At 35.0% G+C, this 20,006-nt stretch overlaps 1 protein-coding gene across 4 annotated transcripts in view; it reads left to right on the forward strand.

The window, feature by feature from the left end:
• Nucleotides 1-20,006, forward strand: part of irf5 (interferon regulatory factor 5) — an 80,176-nt gene that overhangs the window by 41,755 nt on the left and 18,415 nt on the right. For 3 of the 4 annotated variants that reach the window (XM_039761431.1, XM_039761430.1, XM_039761433.1), the window contains 3 exons: nucleotides 11,150-11,355; nucleotides 17,678-17,864; nucleotides 19,916-19,947. In XM_039761431.1, coding sequence (XP_039617365.1) covers nucleotides 11,182-11,355; nucleotides 17,678-17,864; nucleotides 19,916-19,947 — 393 coding nt within the window. In that variant the 5' untranslated portion in view covers nucleotides 11,150-11,181. Of the gene's footprint in view, nucleotides 1-3,517; nucleotides 3,565-11,149; nucleotides 11,356-17,677; nucleotides 17,865-19,915; nucleotides 19,948-20,006 lie in introns of all 4 variants that reach the window. The other variant, XM_039761432.1, reaches the window with a different exon arrangement.

Below are 20,006 nucleotides of genomic sequence, written 5' to 3' on the forward strand. Positions count from 1 at the left end.
ACTGCTTTTCTACCTTCAAGAACACCTGGACTACTGCTATTTTTAGAACATTACAAGGCCATCCGGCCCAAAAAAGCTCTCCAATCCTAACCACCTAATTGCTCCAAAATAACATCAAGTTCAGTTTTCATTGTTACTAACGTCTTACTCTCTACCTCACAAGTTTGTAATTTTTCCCATGTGTCTGCGGTTTGCTGTGTGAAGAAATACTTTCCAACATTTGTGCAGAATTTGCCCCAATAGTTTCCATCTCTATCCCCGTTTTCTTCTTGAACTCCTTTTAAATTAACAGCTTTTCATAATTATAAAAACTTATTATGTCACTTGTTGAGGAAATCTCTGTTTCTTTAAATTGAAAAGAGTAATCTTCTTTAATCTTTCCTTATGGGTCATATGTTGCAGTTACTCTTCTCTTGACGTTTTTCAGTGCTGCTGTCTTTTTTGTAACCCAGAGACCAAAACTGAACACATTACTCAAAGTGAGGCCTCATTAGTGTGTGAGAAAGCTTAAAGGAATACTCCACCAAAACAAAATTGTTATGCTATCTACACCTTTGTAGATGTGCATTGTAGCAATGGCCAAGTTAAAAACATGAAGAGAAAAAATTTCTCAAGTTGCATCACATACTGTAATCCATGTGTCAATCATCCAGTTGTATACTCCAGATGTGTGAAACGCTTGCTTTTTTTGCTAAAATACTGTCAAAAATATACTCCTGGAAAAATTAGTGTACATAAACAGGAAAGTAAAGCCTCATGGGATAGGAATTTTGAACTGAAAACAAGACTTTTAACCTGTAAATGAGAGAGGGAAAGGGTAGAAAACACATTGTTTTATAAATGGCAATTTTTGCCTCAATGACTAAAATCCAGGGACATTTTACAAAATAGAAAATAACATTTTACCTGTGAGCATCTTAGATTGATTAATTGCAGAAATTATTAAAATTAATAAGTGTTCATTTTTCCTTTGCTTTTGTGACAAATTGTCAAACAATAAGCAATATGTACATTCAGTCAAAAGAAGACGTTTTATGTAAATCAATTTTACTTAACTGTTTTAGACTGAGGACAAACTTGCTAAACTTAAAGTACAGTGGACAATGAACAACTAATAGTTCTAATAGTCTAACAGTCACTTGTTAGCTTAATTCCACTTTATTAAACTAAAAGTAGTAATTGTAAAGTTTTTAATTTAAAAAATACAATAATTCTAATCTAATTTTGCTGGTTTTGCATTTCTAAGAACCAGATTCCAGTCAGTCATCTATAACAGTCCCATGGCCATGAAGATATCATAACAGATTTCCCTTGAGCATCGGCACAGTTACAGTAAAGTGGTGCACATCTCCACCTGAACTTATTTCAAGGATTGCAATGGCCGGAACTGGGCATCCTAGGCTGACATCAAGGGAAAGTTAAGAGAGATACTTGTGCAGTGACTGATAAAGGTTTAACTGGAGAGGTTACTGGATCAGAAAAAATGTTGCATGAAAAGAAGTGAGAGTGCAGTCAAAACAATTTAAAAGGAGCAGAGCAAGAGGGGCCGGTGCCAAAGAAAAAAGCTGTTACTGAAGAGCAGGGCTGCCAGTAATAGCATGTGATATTTGCAAAAAATTATATCTTAGTATTTTCTTGGACATTGACAATAATGATAATTATACAATATTTTATATCCTTTAAAAATGTGTTTGTGAAAGTCTTACTGATTTAGCTTGGTCTTGATAATAGGATATTAATTGTAGCTTACTAATGAGGTTAATGGAAACAATGGTTTGTGAAGTAAAATAACACAAAAACATTAAAATCACCAGTCAAAGTATGAGTAAACAGAGAGCATTTTAAACAGACAAGTACCCTTAATGTAAAGAAGATACAAATCCAAAGGGAATAAAATACTAATTATAATATTCATGCCCTGTATTTTCATTACAGTCTCGATAAACATAAGCATCTGGCATCAGAGCAGCATGGTTGCATATAACAACATTTTCTCCAGTGCTGAAAGTCCTCTCAGATGGGCTGTTTGAGGCAAGGTTGCACAGGTGCTTTATTGCAAGCTTTCCAAATTTGGAAAATTGTACTTCTTTTATTTTCTACCACTCAAGTGGATTTATATCACTGTCCACCTCAGGTATCATCAAGTAACTCTTGATCTCTTTTTCAATGGCAGTGTGCAGAGACTCGCCTTCTCTGAATTCCTGTTTTTTTTTGTTTGTTTTTTTTTTTTTAAATAGCTATGAAGAGACTTTTTTCCCTTTCTTGTGTAATCATTTGCTCCAACTTCTGCAGCTATAGGGGTGGGATGGAGTGGGGAAAGGAGGTGGGATCTTTACAAGTGTTTTAAAAGATGAAAGGAAAAAAATGTGCTTTAGAATCAAGGACCCCCAGACTTTCTGCAAAATAAAATGCTCCCCATAGGCATCTTACAGAAATAAAAATAATCCTTTCAAATGAATTACATAATTTGTTCAGTTAGATTAATAATTTGTTCAGACTGAATTTTTTTTTTTTTTTGCCTGACACCAACTAGATCAGTTTCACTTCACAGATGGCAAAACAAGTTAATTGTCAAACTGTCTGTAACGGCAAACGATTTCCAACATAGTTTGCAGATTGCCCTCTTTTAAATAACATCAGTCTTTGCAAAGCCAAACCACTTCCACACGACTAAGGATGATCCACGTCCTGCAATTAAATCTAGTGACATAAATTGAGAGGCTGTTTATCCCCCGGTGATGTTTACTCACTAATTTTTAGGCTGCCATGCTAGCTTCACTTGTGATGCACTGACTGTGCAAGCGGGTGCAATAGTCTATCCTGTTAGGTTAAATGAGGCAGTGAATATGTGGACTCTCAAGGTGTATGTTTGATTGATATTTGCAAAGTGAGTGACATACTCAATATTTTCAGCTTGCACATCGTTAAAACAACAATTAAGATGTTATCGTAGACGATACATATTGCACACTCCTGATACCAAACACAAAATCTTTAGGGCTGTAGATTGTTGTTCCAGCCCCTCCATTATAAGTGACCAGTTATTTTACTTTATTGGTGCTGTTACTAACAGAACATACTTCTGCTTTAATTTTAATTGACATTCTTCTTAAGATTCAGAATTCTCAGTAGTTTTGTTTTTTCCTCTATTTCCTTAGTTTTCTTTGTTGCCAACTTTAATTTCAGTATTCCTAGTGTAGAAATGCTATGAGCGTTTGTGCTTATTATAAATATGGTTGTCATTTTGTTTTCTTTTAGCTGTGTAACAATGTCTTATGTTTTAACTTTCTTGTTGCAAACACGTTTTCCTAGGAAAAGTCAACCTGATGTTATATTGCCATTAGAGATAAATATCTTCTCTGCAAGAACCTTTTTTTCCTGTTAAGCAGAAATACATGCAGGGGTTTGTATACTGCTTCTAACTTGTTTGTCTCAACAGAAAGCAAACTAACTCAAAGTTTTTTGTCCAGTCCAAAATTATTATCCTGATTTTTTTTATATATATAAACAATGAAAGGATTCACTAGATGCCTTCCCCTCTTAAGCAAAGTTCAGATGAGCCTGGTGAGTGAAACTAAACTTTTAATTAGCAATAATGTGACACACTAATGTACTGTATGTGCACATGTACCAAGCAGCAGCATCTGCTTAATAGAAACTGCCACAACAGCCTGTGATTTTAAATGTGTGTAGCACCTGATAAACTAAAACTATAAATGAAAACCAGAGGAAAATGTACTTTCCTGTTGCATCACCTTTAACCTGCATACTGAGATCTATGTTTTTAACAATATACTGTTTTTTCTCCGAGCAAATCATCTTATACCTAAGATACTGATACACTGGAAAGTTATTGATGCATGTTTTCAGATGACATCATGTTACTTGAAGGAGAGGATTCATATTTGTTAGTTTTTTAAAAATTGAATGATTTTTTTAATTAGTGTCCAAAAAATATTCATTATGTGTTTATATTTATTGATCAATTCAGCTGAGCCTGATTTTAGATATTTTTGAATGTTTTTTGGTACTTTTTGCCATTGTAGCTGAAAAGAATTAAACCTATGCCAATGAAACATAAGTACCAGAAAAGATGACTGTTGCCCATTGCTTCTATTAACAGGAAGCAGTTGCTCTGCTGATCAAGTGAATCTAAAAACTACCATACTAAAAAGGGTTTGAAGAAACTATTCACTTCTATAATAAAAGACTTTCTGAAATGGAAACCTGTGAATACTTTCTGTAGTTGTTGAAATACAGAGTAACCTTTCACTAGAAAATCCACCATGTCTTTTGATTTATTTTTGGTATCTAATAACAATATATGTGATGTTAGATGTAAAAGCATGCATGTTCAGGAATAATGTCTACATGTGTATATATGGTGAGTTATACACAAAATTTACCCTTTAAATTATCCATGGTTCATATGTGGTAGTTGGAATACTATTGAGTTTATTAATATCATCATTTTTGAATTAGAATTCTTAATTAAAGTCCTGTGAGGATTTGGATACTGTCCTTGCAGCTTTCAGTTAGTCACAGCTCACACACCCGTACAAATCAGTACTTTTAAACTTTTCTATACTTTTACGGAGATCTTGACGAGCATGATCCTTAGAGCTATGCTGTCAAGAGATGTTGGGATTGATAGAGTTAACCCATAGCAAGGCAAAATGTGAGGGTTGGTTGCAGTGCCAGTTGAGTGATAAGCTAGGATGGGAAAGATCCAGGCATACTAGACTTTGACATTGAAAATAGTTTTTTTGTGATATGGAATATAATTTTCTAGGCTATAATGAAGTAGAGCTCGAGGCGAAAGGCTGTAAAATACAAACTGCACATAGTAGGACATGCCATTATAAAGAACATTAGCCCTGGATCCAGACTTCACCTGAATGTTCACTCTCTCCAGCACTGCAGTTAATCTATGAGAGAAGCCTGTGGCGGTTGTGTGAATACTTGCTAACCCCAGCATAGTATTATATACTTGCAATTTTTACCAGGTGGGCAACAGTGCAGAGAGGAAAACCGACAGTTGATTATGTGCAGTTTTTAAAGATAATGGATTGTGTGTTTGAAAGGATACCCACCTACTGACTCTGTAGGTCTACTGAGAGAATTAGATTTTTTACAGAAATGTTAAGAAGCAGAATTATTACTTGTTAACCATGGGAACAGTGCTGGAGTGGCTTTGGGACAAGTCTCTGACTGTCCTCGGGTGGACCAGCCAAAGCCCAATTTTAATTCATAGAACATCTGTGGACTGACCTTATGACAGTTTACATAAATTTTCCATGTAATGGGGTGCGATACGCTGGCAGAAATTTGGCAGCCTATACAAATTTTTTCATGTTATTTATACTGTGGTTGAGCACATCAAGAAGCCTCCATTATTTTTCTTATTACTTACTGTTATTACTATTTGGCTGGTGCCTTTAACCAAGTAAGTTTACAACATTTGAGATACAATCGGTTACATTTCTTTTGTTTTTCAAATTAGAGCACAGGCAGGTAAAGTTACTTGCTCATGGTCACAAAGTGTCAGTAGCGGGATCTGAACCCATAGGTTTAATGTTTCCAATTCAAAGTCTTAACTACTATTACACTGTCTTGCTGTTGCTTACTCTAAGCAATGCTCAGCCACTGTGTTTTCCTATCGCATTTCTCTTTACTCTCTGTATGATGCCCTTTTCTCCTTTTGATGCATATGTACCTACATTTAACTTTCACCCTTGTCACTTGGATTTCAAGGTATAGTAAGTGACTTATAACAAGTATTTTATCCTGGGACCATCTGAGGCCAGTCATTCACTCCAAATAGCTGCACGAAGTCACAGTATCTTTAGAGTAGTCTTTCTTGCGCTTCTGTGTCAAAAGTGGTTCATGGACTGTGGCACAGGAGTGTGCTGCTAATAAGGAAGTTTGAAAACACTTACTTGTACACTGTATTTTGGACAGATCACATCAGTTAGGGTAGCTGGGTTTGTCACAATTGTTTAGCTACAGATATCAGTACAGTATAGTCATTTGGTTTGGAATTTGTCCCCAGTTTTAATTTGTCTACATATAGAAACATAGCATTCAAGGATGAATGCAAAGATTCTGTTTACTTATTAGGAACTTTATAATACTTTTTTTTTAGCTAATAAATCATTTTGATACCCGTGTTAGTTCATTCGTCCATTCTAACAGTTTTACTAATGCGTCAAACCAGAAGCTAAAATAATAAGCACTTGGAGCTACTGTAACTGATTGCTTGCATCGCTTCACTCTTAAACCATGCATGAATCATGTATTTTTATTTGTGACATGGTAATATAATCGGATTGACAAATTGTCAGTAATGATAGCCTTTCAATTACATTTTTTTTGTAATGACAGAACATTGGCATTTATGTTTTAGATTTGTGCTAGATTTAACAATAATAAGGAATTAATTTTTAATTAAAATAATTAATGAATTAAAGAAAAATGTAAAATATTCTTACAGTCCCAGATTTGATTCTCAGTTGTTTAGTCATGTTGTTCCCATTGTTTTTTCATTTCATATAATGTAAGTAATTAATATTTGCATTACTTATGTAGAGTATTATGTCACACAGCACTTCATTTTTCCAGTTTTCTTTCATTACAAAAAACTATGTTGTAGTGAACACAGTCAATAAATGTTTGCACTTCATCTTCAATCCAGGACATCTTGCTACTCCATTTTGCATAAAAAGTGTGAATTGCACATAAAAAAATAAGCCCAGACATTTTAAGTGAGTATTTAAAATAAAGGTGCAGATAAAGACCTGTCTGTTTCATCCCACTGGCTATAACCACTCGATGTCTATAATGACTTTATGGCTTATTTAAGGCACTTGTCTGAGTGACACAGGTTTTGCTTACAAAGCAGGCACCAGTTGTCTAAGAAATTCTACAGAGTACTCCAGAAACCTTTGGAAAAATGTAACTGAGACCAAATAAAAAGATAATCCATGATTAACCTAGTCCCTAGTTGGTTGTGGAAAAGCAGAAAGCAATTTTCAGATTCTCTCATCTGTAATTGTAACATTGAAGGGCATTTGTCTGGAGTGTCCGATATTCAGCTGTCAATTGCATCTACAAAAACACTGAGATATTTTACTTTGGCTAAAGTCAAAAAAGTAATTGTGAACAAAAAATAGAAGAGAGGTGAGATCTAGATTCTCCAGTGATCACTCTCCAGAACTAAGAAGCATCATAATTAGCAGAATGGTAATTAGAGGAACTGTGAGTTGTTGTTTTGAAGTGAGCATAGTCAAGAACTGCTAACAGGTTTAAAAAGCCAAAAGAAAATTTTATTTCAATTAAGTTATATTTTTTTTCTGTGTACTTTGGCACTAACCAGAAAACAGGAGACAGAGATGGAGGTAGCAGAGATAAAGATGCTAAGATATGCATTGGGTGTGAAAAGGATAGGATTAGAAATGAGCACATTGAGGGTCAGCTCAAGTTGGACGGTTGGGAGACAAAGTCAGAGAGGCGAAATTGCCTTGGTTTGGACATGTGCAGAGGAAAGATGCTGGGTATATTGAGAGAAGCATGCTAAGGATAGAGCTGCCAGGTAAGAGGAAAAGAGGAAGACCTAAGCGAAGGTTTGTGGATGTGGTGAGAGAGGACATGCAGGTGATAGGTGTAACAGAACAAGACGCAGAAGACAGAAAGATATGGAAGAAGATGATCCACTGTGGCAACCCCTAATGGGAGCAGCCAAAAGAAGAAGAAGTACTTCAGTGGAGCTGTCACACAAATGTGTGAATGAGAGTTGGATAGCTCTCTGGATGAGGGTTTTGTTAATAATGAGGCAAATGGCCTTTACCTTTTCAAATGCAAGCTGCTTGGCAACCCCAGCTACAGTTTTGCTGCACCTTCTCTTTCAACCTGTGGAGTAGGAGTTTTTTTATTCAGTTAGAGGTCACATCGAAACAGATACTGAAGAATGTGAAAGTGGACAAGTGCACCAGTTTTTTTTTAATGTTAATATCAGGGTCATGACACAGAATGTTTAAAAGTTTAATACATAATTTATTGTGAAAGGTAGACGTTGATGATTTCTAGTTGTGCTTATGTTATGGATTTGGATCACTCAAGCAAATTCTTTTAGGTAAAGCTAAGAAAAAACTTAGAAGCAATGGAAGGCAATATAGTGAGTTAAATAAGCAAAGCTGAGAATAAAATTGGCAACATCTAGAGCAACATGAATGTTTGTGGAGTTTAATTCGAGGTTGTGTGCTCATGGCCCTCATTGAACAAAAGGCATAGCTACCAATAAAAGAATAGTTGATCTAGAAACAAATGTATAAACACTATGTGACAAATTTGTTGCATCTGAAGCTAGATGAACAAGGAAAAATGTCTAAATTGTGGGACTACTGAAAACACTAGAAACCAGTAAAGCAGTGAAATTCTGAACAGATTATTTTTTTTCCTAAAATCCTGGGTGATTTTTCTTGTCTTCCCAAAAAACAGAAACTGCAACTTCTTATTGTTACTTTTGACAAACTCTGGGATAAAGGAAACTTGCTACTTGACATCATGCAATTGCATAAAGTTGACATCATAAACAGTATAGCCTTTTGTTCCCAACCAGGCTTAAAGTAATTTGGACAGGCACAACCACAATTATTGTCTTAATTCTTAAAACATCAGTAGGTTCCCTTAGGGACTGAAGAACAGATCAGAAAACAGATGTTTGATGTCCATATTGTTCACTAACTTTGAGTTAAGGAAATACAAAACTGAATTTCAGCAATATGAGAGTTTAGCTAAACCTTGTAAACCTGTAATATTTATTTTACTTAATATACTGTAAACATGTTTTCTGTTTTTGTAGTTTTTATCCCATTGAAGCAGTAGAAAAACAAGTGGCGTATGTATGTGTGTGTTCATACAGTTAATGACTTGAAGCTCTTTGATAATGAATTCAGTGTAAAACATGCTGTGGTGCATGTGGAAGTTCAAGTACCTGGCTGCTAGAGTGCTCTTTTAATCGTTGTGAAACCTTCCTATATGGAATAGCCGTCTGTCATCAATATCTTACATACATTAGAAGACAAAGCTATTGTACGTGAGTGTTTAGGTATTTCACATGTACTGTGATTATTTTAATATTTGTATTATTATAAGTAATAAATATAATTTTCCCAGCATGTCATAAAAATGTAAATCAATATCTTTAGAAACCAAAATGTAGACTATAAAATGGTTAGAAGCCTAGCCTTGAAAGAAAGGGCCATTTATTAAAGATTTGTTTTTGCAAAGCTATAGTATTTGACTAAAGATGTTAATTAAATGTAAGAAATCAATGAAGGACATATTTTAAAGCAGAGAAACTGTTATCTGTTTCCCCTATACAAGTTATGATAACTGCCTATTTCAGACTTCTTTAATCTATGTATTATTCAACTTGTATAAGCCACTAAGGATTGTGACATTTAGAGATCTCCACATTTTTAAAGTATTGTATACCAAATCTTCCAGCAACACACTCTTTCATTCTACATGCAAAGTATGAAACTTTGTAAAAAGTAATCCACCCAGCTCCACTACTGTGTATCTCTCCCTGATATGGTACCAGCTGGTTTAGATGAAGACTTAGACAGCGTGTGTGTATGTATGTGTATGTGTATGTATCTCAGCAATGGATATATCTCTCAAATAAAATTTAATGAAAGAAATGGAATTCAGCCTTTCATAAAACATATTGTAATTCATTTTTCACATATACATTGACGAAAAATTGAGGGCAAGGCCTAACCTGTAATATTCTGTATCACAATACATACAAAAAGACTTATTTTCTTCAACAGAAGGAATCCCATTTTAGGTGGATCTCTCTTGTTGGTGGCTCACTCACTTGAGTGGGAATTGAGTACAGAGTTTCATGAACTGTTTGGTATTATTGTACTTATTATGTTCTTTACATTTGGATTGGGTGTATTTTTATATAATGTTGGAGTTCATATTTATTGTCATGTGTACATTGTAGTATAGAATGTTTCAACTAAGAGTCACATATATTTAAAGGATTACTCTTTTTTTTTTTTTCTGTCTCAGCTGACAAACCTATACCAGACTGACACATACACATTATTGACAACATTCAAGTGTAAATTTTTGAAATTACTTTTGCTATGCTGTGTTTCTGATTTATATATATATATAACATTCTGTACAGTACATTCCACGATCATTTGTGGAGGTAATATGTTATGGTTTGGTATATTTAGTAATCATGCCTTTAGTGAATTTCTGAAACCTGAATGTACATTTTGCTTATACTGGGGTCAGTGGAGCTGGAAGGTAGCAGTGCTATACGCTGTTCTCCATAATGACTATCATGCTCAACATTTATTTCTGTTTGTTGGAAAGATCATTTTTCTAACAATTCAGAAGGAATTGTGCTGTCCTAAGACACTGTATCATTTGTTTTTTGATTTTGTTGTCAGTGAGAAAAGTCAGCAGATTAAAGCAGATGCTGTTTGACATTTTTAGTACTGTTGAACGTCTTTTCTATAAGACATGGTATTTGTGTACACAGCAGTATGTTTATTATTTAGTGATTTATTCAAAAGTACTTTTTAAATTTCACTCCTTCTCATGCATTTATTCATTACTATTGTGTAAGCCAAATATTTACAACCATCCTTTGGTGCTGTTAGTGACGCACGTACCATTCAAAGAAGAGCACAATCGAGTGAAAAAGTTTCCATAGTGCACAATATATACTTAAAGTTTTATCTTACAACTTTATAAGGGTGATGTAAGCTTTGGTTAATAATGCCTGATGTGCATATTGGTCAAAGAGACTTGCTTGTATTTTGTATAGTCATTTAAAAAAAAAATATGTTGTTAAGAAGTGACATTGAAAAACATAAAATTTTGCTTTTAGGAAAAAGTAGAATGATAGTACAATGAACCTTTTTTATTTTCCCCAGCCTTTTTAGAATATTAATTTAGAAAAGAAAAACATATAATGGTAATGGCTTACTTTTTTGATAACTGTTTATGACAGCTTTAAATATATTAGAACAGAAAAATGTATCCTTGTAATAAAAGCTATCAAATTTAAAATGCCTATAGTTTAATTATTTTAATAGTTTCTGTTTATTTTACATGGCAGACTTACCGGCTTGAAGAAAAGACCTTTGTACAATGAGTATTCAGCCTAGACGAATTCGACTAAAACCTTGGCTGATTGCCCAGGTAAACAGTGGAAATTATCCAGGTCTGCAATGGATAAGCCATGAGCAAAAACTTTTCCAGATACCCTGGCGACATGCAACTCGTCATATACCCACACCTGAGGATGACAATACTGTCTTCAAGGTAAATTCTAAATCTTGTACTACTAGTAAAGATACACTTAACTGGATGTGGGTATCCAACAGTTATATTAGTATAATATTTTGCTGTATTATATATTTATTTTATATAATTTATATATAATATAATATAATATAATTTATATTATATATATAAATATATAATAATATATTATTATTATTATATTATATTATATATGTATTTTATATTTAATGTTCAAAGTGAACTCAGAAAAAAAATTGATTCACATGTATGCATCTGTAGTAGGTGGTCGGATTGCAATTAACTAGCAAATCACTTCTCAAAAAAGTGATGCAAATAAGCTATGACCAGGGAAATCTGGGTCTTTGGAAGCTTGTCCCCATTCTTTTTTGACACCCAAAGCTTCAAGTATTTTTTTTTCTAACTGGACTTCTTCTTACCTGCTACACTTGGGTCCCAATCCAGGTGGTTCAGCATGTGATGGGTGCGGCAACGTGCTATCAGCGCATGCTCCCAACCTCTCTCCTCTTCTTCTTTACTAGGATGCATATATTCTTTTGACTTTTACAACTAATGGTCTATAGCCAATGAGAAACTTCCCAGCATTGTTTGGAATTGTGTATGTGCACCTCCTGCCGGTTAAATAGACAAATGGAAATTAATATACATTTGAAAAAAAAGAAATCTCAAATGCTGTCTTTAGGGACTGAAGTGTTTAAAGGTTCAGTTTACTACTTTATATAACACTAGTGCTCCCCATCTAAGACAGGTTGAAATCTAAGTAATCAATGTAGACTTTAACATTACCATCTGCAGTGCAGCATGCAATGCATATGTCTGTGTTATATGCCATTTGGCATGGGATTTGTAAAAGCAGCATTAATGTTTCTGATGTGCTATCTGTTGGAATGACAGAGACTTAGCAACTGGATAAATACACAGGTAGGCACACAAACATTTTTCCTTTTATTAAGGTGGATAAAAAAACTGCATAAATGGCAACTGACAGTGGTAGTCAATAAATAGATAATACAAGACAGGACCCCAATATCTCCACTTCTACAACTTGTAATCAGTGCTGCGTACTATGTAACTCAGAAGGTCTTAATAGGTTCAGCACACTGGCTGGATGTAGAAGGTGCAAATCATTCTTATAAGCTGTGCTTTTCAGTTACCACAGAAGACCACCTTTGACATTTGACTAATTTTCTTGCCAGAATCTCACACCAACACAAATGAACAATAGAAGTAGGCTGCAAGTTCTGAATAAAAAAATGTAAAGAGTGTAATGCAAAGCATAGGAGCTGAACAGGAAGTGGTACAGTCTAGTCCAGGTAAAAGTGAATAGATGAGAAGATTTGGTGTATGTCAAAAATATGGTGTACTATAACTGATCATTAATTTATGGGTCTTTAGGGTTCCTATTTGGAACAAATAGATGGAACCAATACCATGGGGGCAGTTGGCAGTGGTAGTAATGTACTGGTAATTCACATGTATTGGTTACTTGAGAAATATTTATAGGGTGGCAGTTTTAAAGGTTTATGTAAAGAATTAAACAATAATATTTGTTTACATTACAAACATATAAAAAATAATTTTCAAATTACAAACCAATATTATATTTCTTTCTATATATATAATGACATATGAGAAAATCTAGAGAACTGCAGAATTCGTTCTAACTCTGAATGGTATTGCTCATCTAGAAAGACTGGCGTAGTAAGCTGAAATTAAGAAGAGCCTGAAAACAATTACCTCAAAAGGACATGAGGACTGCTAGAAGATGATACAAAATTAATTTTACTCAAAACATTGTATAGTAAACATAGGGAAACAGAAACATAGCAGTGAGACTGATAGCAAGCGGAGCAGTTTTTTTCATTGTGATGCAAACTGTTTCAAGCTGAATGTTGATAAAACGTTTTGCTCTTGCACCAGTTGCTTACATTTTTTTAGATAATCACATTTCTGTCCTAACAATGAGATACACTATTAGACAGAGTGACTGTCTGACTGGATAACTACTAGATTTACATTAAAGAAGATAATTATGAAAAAATGTTATACAGTATTAATGGCCAAAATAATTTGGGAATTGCTGGTGATCCCACAATAAATTATTCTGATGCTTCATCTTTGATAAGAAAATATTGTAATTGTTAATGTTGGAAAGCATTAAGTATTAAAATTCTGTTATGCAATAAAGTTAGTAATTTATTATTCCTTGATTCAATTCATCAGACCTAAATATTTTTCTTTTAATTGAGAAAATGTATTTCAAGTATGTCATCTCCTCTGTAAGACTGGAAAAAACTCTGTTATACTACATACCACCCATTCTAATTGGTACATTATCTAAATTGCTGTTATTTCAGCAGCTCATGTAAACCTTCTTTTCCTGCAGTTTGAAGTTGTATCAAGTAAGTAAAATAATCTTTTTAACCATCAAAGTAAAAAGTACAAGGAAGAAAAACAAAAAAATCATTTAACTTGCCTAGTAATAAATGAAGAAGGAGGGGAGCTTTCTAGGTGTGACACTCTCTAAACCATAATGATTCATTATTTCACTGACTGTGAAAGTTTCTGTCAAACAATACTAAACCACTGCAGCCAACAATTTTATAAAGAAAGCTCACCATAGAATTTACAGTGGTGTGAAAAACTATTTGCCCCCTTCCTGATTTCTTATTCTTTTGCATGTTTGTCACACAAAATGTTTCTGATCATCAAACGCATTTAACCATTAGTCAAATATAACACAAGTAAACACAAAATGCAGTTTTTAAATGATGGTTTTTATTATTTAGGGCGAAAAAAAAATCCAAACCTACATGGCCCTGTGTGAAAAAGTAATTGCCCTCTTGTTAAAAAATAACCTAACTGTGGTGTATCACACCTGAGTTCAATTTCCGTAGCCACCCCCAGGCCTGATTACTGCCACACCTGTTTCAATCAAGAAATCACTTAAATAGGAGCTGCCTGACACAGAGAAGTAGACCAAAAGCACCTCAAAAGCTAGACATCATGCCAAGATCCAAAGAAATTCAGGAACAAATGAGAACAGAAGTAATTGAGATCTATCAGTCTGGTAAAGGTTATAAAGCCATTTCTAAAGCTTTGGGACTCCAGCGAACCACAGTGAGAGCCATTATCCACAAATGGCAAAAACATGGAACAGTGGTGAACCTTCCCAGGAGAGGCCGGCCGACCAAAATTACCCCAAGAGCGCAGAGACGACTCATCCAAGAGGTCACAAAAGACCCCAGGACAACGTCTAAAGAACTGCAGGCCTCACTTGCCTCAATTAAGGTCAGTGTTCATGACTCCACCATAAGAAAGAGACTGGGCAAAAACGGCCTGCATGGCAGATTTCCAAGACGCAAACCACCCTTAAGCAAAAAGAACATTAGGGCTCGTCTCAATTTTGCTAAGAAACATCTCAATGATTGCCAAGACTTTTGGGAAAATACCTTATGGACTGATGAGACAAAAGTTGAACTTTTTGGAAGGCAAATGTCCCGTTACATCTGGCGTAAAAGGAACACAGCATCTCAGAAAAAGAACATCATACCAACAGTAAAATATGGTGGTAGTAGTGTGATGGTCTGGGGTTGTTTTGCTGCTTCAGGACCTGGAAGGCTTGCTGTGATAGATGGAACCATGAATTCTACTGTCTACCAAAAAATCCTGAAGGAGAATGTCCGGCCATCTGTTCGTCAACTCAAGCTGAAGCGATCTTGGGTGCTACAACAGGACAATGACCCCAAAACACACCAGCAAATCCACATCTGAATGGCTGAAGAAAAACAAAATGAAGACTTTGGAGTGGCCTAGTCAAAGTCCTGACCTGAATCCAATTGAGATGCTATGGCATGACTTTAAAATGGCGATTCATGCTAGAAAACCCTCAAATAAAGCTGAATTACAACAATTCTGCAAAGATGAGTGGGCCAAAACTCCTCCAGAGCGCTGTAAAAGAGTCTTTGCAAGTTATCGCAAACGCTTGATTGCAGTTATTGCTGCTAAGGGTGGCCCAACCAGTTATTAGGTTCAGGGGGCAATTACTTTTTCACACAGGGCCATGTAGGTTTGGATTTTTTTTCCTCCCTAAATAATAAAAACCATCATTTAAAAACTTCATTTTGTGTTTACTTGTGTTATATTTGACTAATGGTTAAACGTGTTTGATGATCAGAAACATTTTGTGTGACAAACATGCAAAAGAATAAGAAATCAGGAAGGGGGCAAATAGTTTTTCACACCACTGTAATTTTACATCTTTCAAAAATGTTTGTTTTGGAAATATGAACTGCAGCTAGCCATAGATGCTCCAGAACCAACCATAGTACATCAGTCAAGGCAATTTTTTCATCAGTTAAATAGGAATTCATGCTATTTCAGCCACTATCAGGATATCTGAGATTGGTTTTTGAACTATATTATATTTGTAAAATAGTTTTGAAAAGCATATATTTTATGTATCGCAATATATGTAGGTTCTGTTGCTGCTGTTATTTTTTTGAATATGACATTTTTACAAAGGCATTTCATAAACAAAAATGTGATGTCATTCTCTTTAATAAAGTAAGTAAACGTAAATTTAAAATGCTCCAACTTTCAAAGCATTTATGTCCCTAAATGCACCTGAATGTTATGCCATGTTTACAGCTCCAAATATGTTCAATGTTGAAGATATTGGCCTTGATTTCTTTTCCTCGAGTTTGGTTGCAGCTCTGGCCAGATTTACACTTTACATCAAATGCTTGATGGAAGCAGATGAAACATCTGCAGAAGCTTGTAAACACTGCAGCTAAATATAATGAGTGATTTCGTGCTTCTAGGTTTTCTCTTTAAATTATTTTGTTTACAAGGAGAATGAAAAGCAAAATGAACAAAAAAAGTATTTGTTATATACTGTAATTAGGTAGTACCTAAGCACCAACAGTATGAAGTTTGCCTCTTTTTCCTGTGCTTACATGAGTTTTTTAAGCATCACAGACTTCTGTAAATTAGGAGCATTGCCAACTCTAATGTGAGTGATTGTGACTTGTGAAATATTGCTACCTAGAGTTGTTTCTTTGAGCCCTGTGTTACCAGGATATGCTTCATTTCAGATGTCACCTTGTAATAAAAGTAATCAGGATAGGAAAACAAATTAACAGTGCATGTAAACCTTTATATTGTACAACATTTCATGGATTGTGTAGTTGATGAACATACTGGAATGAACATTTTATTAGTGAATGTTTACATGGGTCATATTTCTTCATTAATTCTGTTCTTGTGCAGTATTCTTCCATAATAACCCAGTCTTGATGCAGAAGTAAAAGCTAGTTTAAAATGTTTGTATACCTAGTATAATATGTTTGCATTTTATGTGAAATTATTGATACACAAGTACAATATGTTGTGATATACGTACATTACAGCAGGGAGGAAGTTGGAATAACCCAGAGCATAAACGTTTAGAGTGATCCTGATAAATAGCTATTTCAGACCCTCCACTGATTTTCTGCATGACCCTGAGCAAATTACTTAATTTGGCTGTGTTCCATACAAGAACAGAAATAATGAAGATATATGACCCTTGTAAACATTAATTAATGGAACATTAAATCACCATGGGATGGTGTTTATGTAAAAGAACTGCTGTGTTCATATACCGTAACTAATTTCTGTTCAGAGAAATTCTTTCTTACAGCTATGTGACATTTACTCAACTGGCCTCCCATCTGTACCTCACATAACCTCATTAAAAAGTTTATTTTAAAGTAACAAACGGGTTGGCTTTACTTTCAAAATGCAGTAGCCATACATATCCTCTTGTATTGGCTATTTGTTTTAAATAAACAGAATTAGTTATTCTTGTAGCTCATACTATTCAGTCCAGGGTAAGTATAGCTTTTATTTGGACATTTTCTAGGTCTGTAATATCCTCCTTATAATACTCAGACCAAAACACTGCAAAATTACCCTCTATTGTAAAATATCTCATAGTGGCCAGTAATGAATTCACTGGGATGCCCAAAGTTGTTTTTTTTTTTAATACAGCAAATTTTACTTCCTGTACATAAACCTTTTATTTCCATTAAAATGTCCAAATCTGGTTTTTTTATCTTTTTTTTTGTGCAGTTTTCCTCACAGTTTATGTACAAGAAATTTCAATATGTAAATTTTTAAAATTCACATATAAAATATCTGTGCACTATCCAGGTTGGTTCCTATGCTGTGGTCTTTGGGCTGGAATAATCTTCATGATATTGGTTGAATTAATATATATATATTTTTTTTTTGCCAATATCCGTGACTAATTATATGTAAATGAAACATTTAATAACAGGCATGGGCTTTGGAAACAGGAAAATACAAAGAAGGATTTGATGAACCAGATCCAGCTAAATGGAAAGCTAATTTTCGATGTGCACTCAATAAGAGCAGAGAGTTCAAACTTAAGTATGATGGAACAAAGAAAACCCCAGTTGAACCTTTTAAAATATATGAAGTTTGTGATCAGCATTCAAGTGAAGGTAAAATTTAAAATTTCTGCTTTTGCATAGGCATTAGGCCAGACAAATGTCAAATGTGTTTTTTGCAATTCCACTAAGATTTCTTTAAACTGAAAATAAAATCATTGCCATTTTGTAAACTATTTAGAACAATGGATATCTCTTCTGGTATTTTTTTTTTATTCTTGCAATACATAATTTGTCATCTTAATTATTTTAGGTCCAGTATAATCAGTAGCTTTCTCAATGCATTTTACTGCCCTAGTCAAAAATTGCGATCGCCATTCTACACTAGTACTTCAGCTTGGGTTGTGGGTACCTCCCTAGATTAATGTTTTCAATGTAATTCTACATTTTTGAAAAATGGTTTATTCTACTTTTATAGGACTTGTATTATAAATGAGCACTGACCGATTTGGTATCTGGTCTTTGGTCCATTTGGAAATAGTAGTTCTTTATATGATTAATTGAATGAACAAAGCCATTCAGTAAGCTGAAAGGATAGCTGAATATAGAATTTATGCTTTGTGTGTTTTGTGTTACAAAAGCGCCTCCATGTGCTCCCATTATTTTATTTGTGTTGTCTCCAGTTTTGGCAAACATTTTCACAATGTCTTATGGTAAAACATCTTTTGAATAAGTGGATTGTGACTCAGGTTGGAGTAATAGTGTGAAAGTGTCAGTAGATTACCAGTACAGCAGTTGGAAAACTGATAGATAGATACTTTATTAATCCCAAGGGGAAATTCACATAATCCAGCAGCAGTATACTGATACAAGAAACAATATTAAATTAAATAGTAATAAAAATGAAAAAAAAATAAAAATAAAATTAATGTTCGCATTTACTCCCCCGGGTGGAATTGAAGAGTCGCATAGTGTGGGGGAGGAACGATCTCTTTAGTCTGCCAGTGGAGCAGGACAGTGACAGCAGTCTGTCACTGAAACTACTCTGCCTGGAAATGACACTGTTAAGTGGATGCAGTGGATTCTTCATGATTGACAGGAGTTTGCTTAGTGCCCGTCTCTCTGCCACAGATGTTAAACTGTCCAACTTTAATCCTACAATAGAGCCTGCCTTCTTAACAAGTTTGTCCAGGCGTGAGGCGTCTTTCATCTTTATGCTGCCACCCCAGCACACCACTGCGTAGAAGAGGGCACTCGCACAACCGTCTGGTAGAACATCTGCAGCATCTTACTGCAGATGTTGAAGGATGCCAACCTTCTCAGAAAGTATAGTCTGCTTTGACCTTTCTTACATAGAGCATCAGTATTGGCAGTCCAGTCCAATTTGTCATCCAGCTGCACTCCCAGATATTTAAAGGTCTGCACCCTCTGCACACAGTCACCTCTGATGATCACAGGGTCCATGAGGGGCCTAGGCCTCCTAAAATCCACCACCAGCTCCTTGGTCTTGCTGGTGTTAAGGTGTAAGTGGTTTGAGTCGCACCATTTAACAAAGTCTTTGATTAGCTTCCTGTACTCCTCCTCCTGCCCACTCCTGATGCAGCCCACAATAGCAGTGTCATCAGCGAATTTTTGCACGTGGCAGGACTCCGAGTCATATTGGAAGTCTGATGTATATAGATTGAACAGGACCGGAGAAAGTACAGTCCCCTGCGGCGCCCCTGTATTGCTGAACACAATGTCAGACCTGCAGTTCCCAAGACGCACATATTGAGGTCTGTCTGTAAGATAGTCCACGATCCATGCCACCAGGTGTGAGTCTACTCCCATCTCAGTCAGCTTATCCCTAAGGAGCAGACGTTGGATGGTGTTGAAGGCGCTAGAGAAGTCCAAAAACATAATTCTTACAGCACCACTGCCTCTGTCCAGGTGGGAGAGGAATCGGTGTAGCATATAGATGATGGCATCCTCCGCCATATTTACAAATTGAAGAACGGCAAAGAATTTCCAACTTACTTTAAAAATAGTTAACATTTCAGATGAATCTGAAGGTGTCTTTTTTAATTCATCCAACTAGCTGAAGAATAACCTTTTTCTGCATATACTTTTCCCAGTGGTTATAACTTTTTCATAATGTAATTTATACTTTTTTATTTAATTACTAGATCAGTTAGAAGATGAGGATGCAGATGACATGGTGAGATTAAAATTAATATGTCTTGAATTTGCTTATTTTTTATTTGATAATCATAATTC

This window comes from Polypterus senegalus, chromosome 8 (assembly GCF_016835505.1).
Source record: "Polypterus senegalus isolate Bchr_013 chromosome 8, ASM1683550v1, whole genome shotgun sequence".
Lineage (NCBI taxonomy): Eukaryota > Metazoa > Chordata > Cladistia > Polypteriformes > Polypteridae > Polypterus > Polypterus senegalus.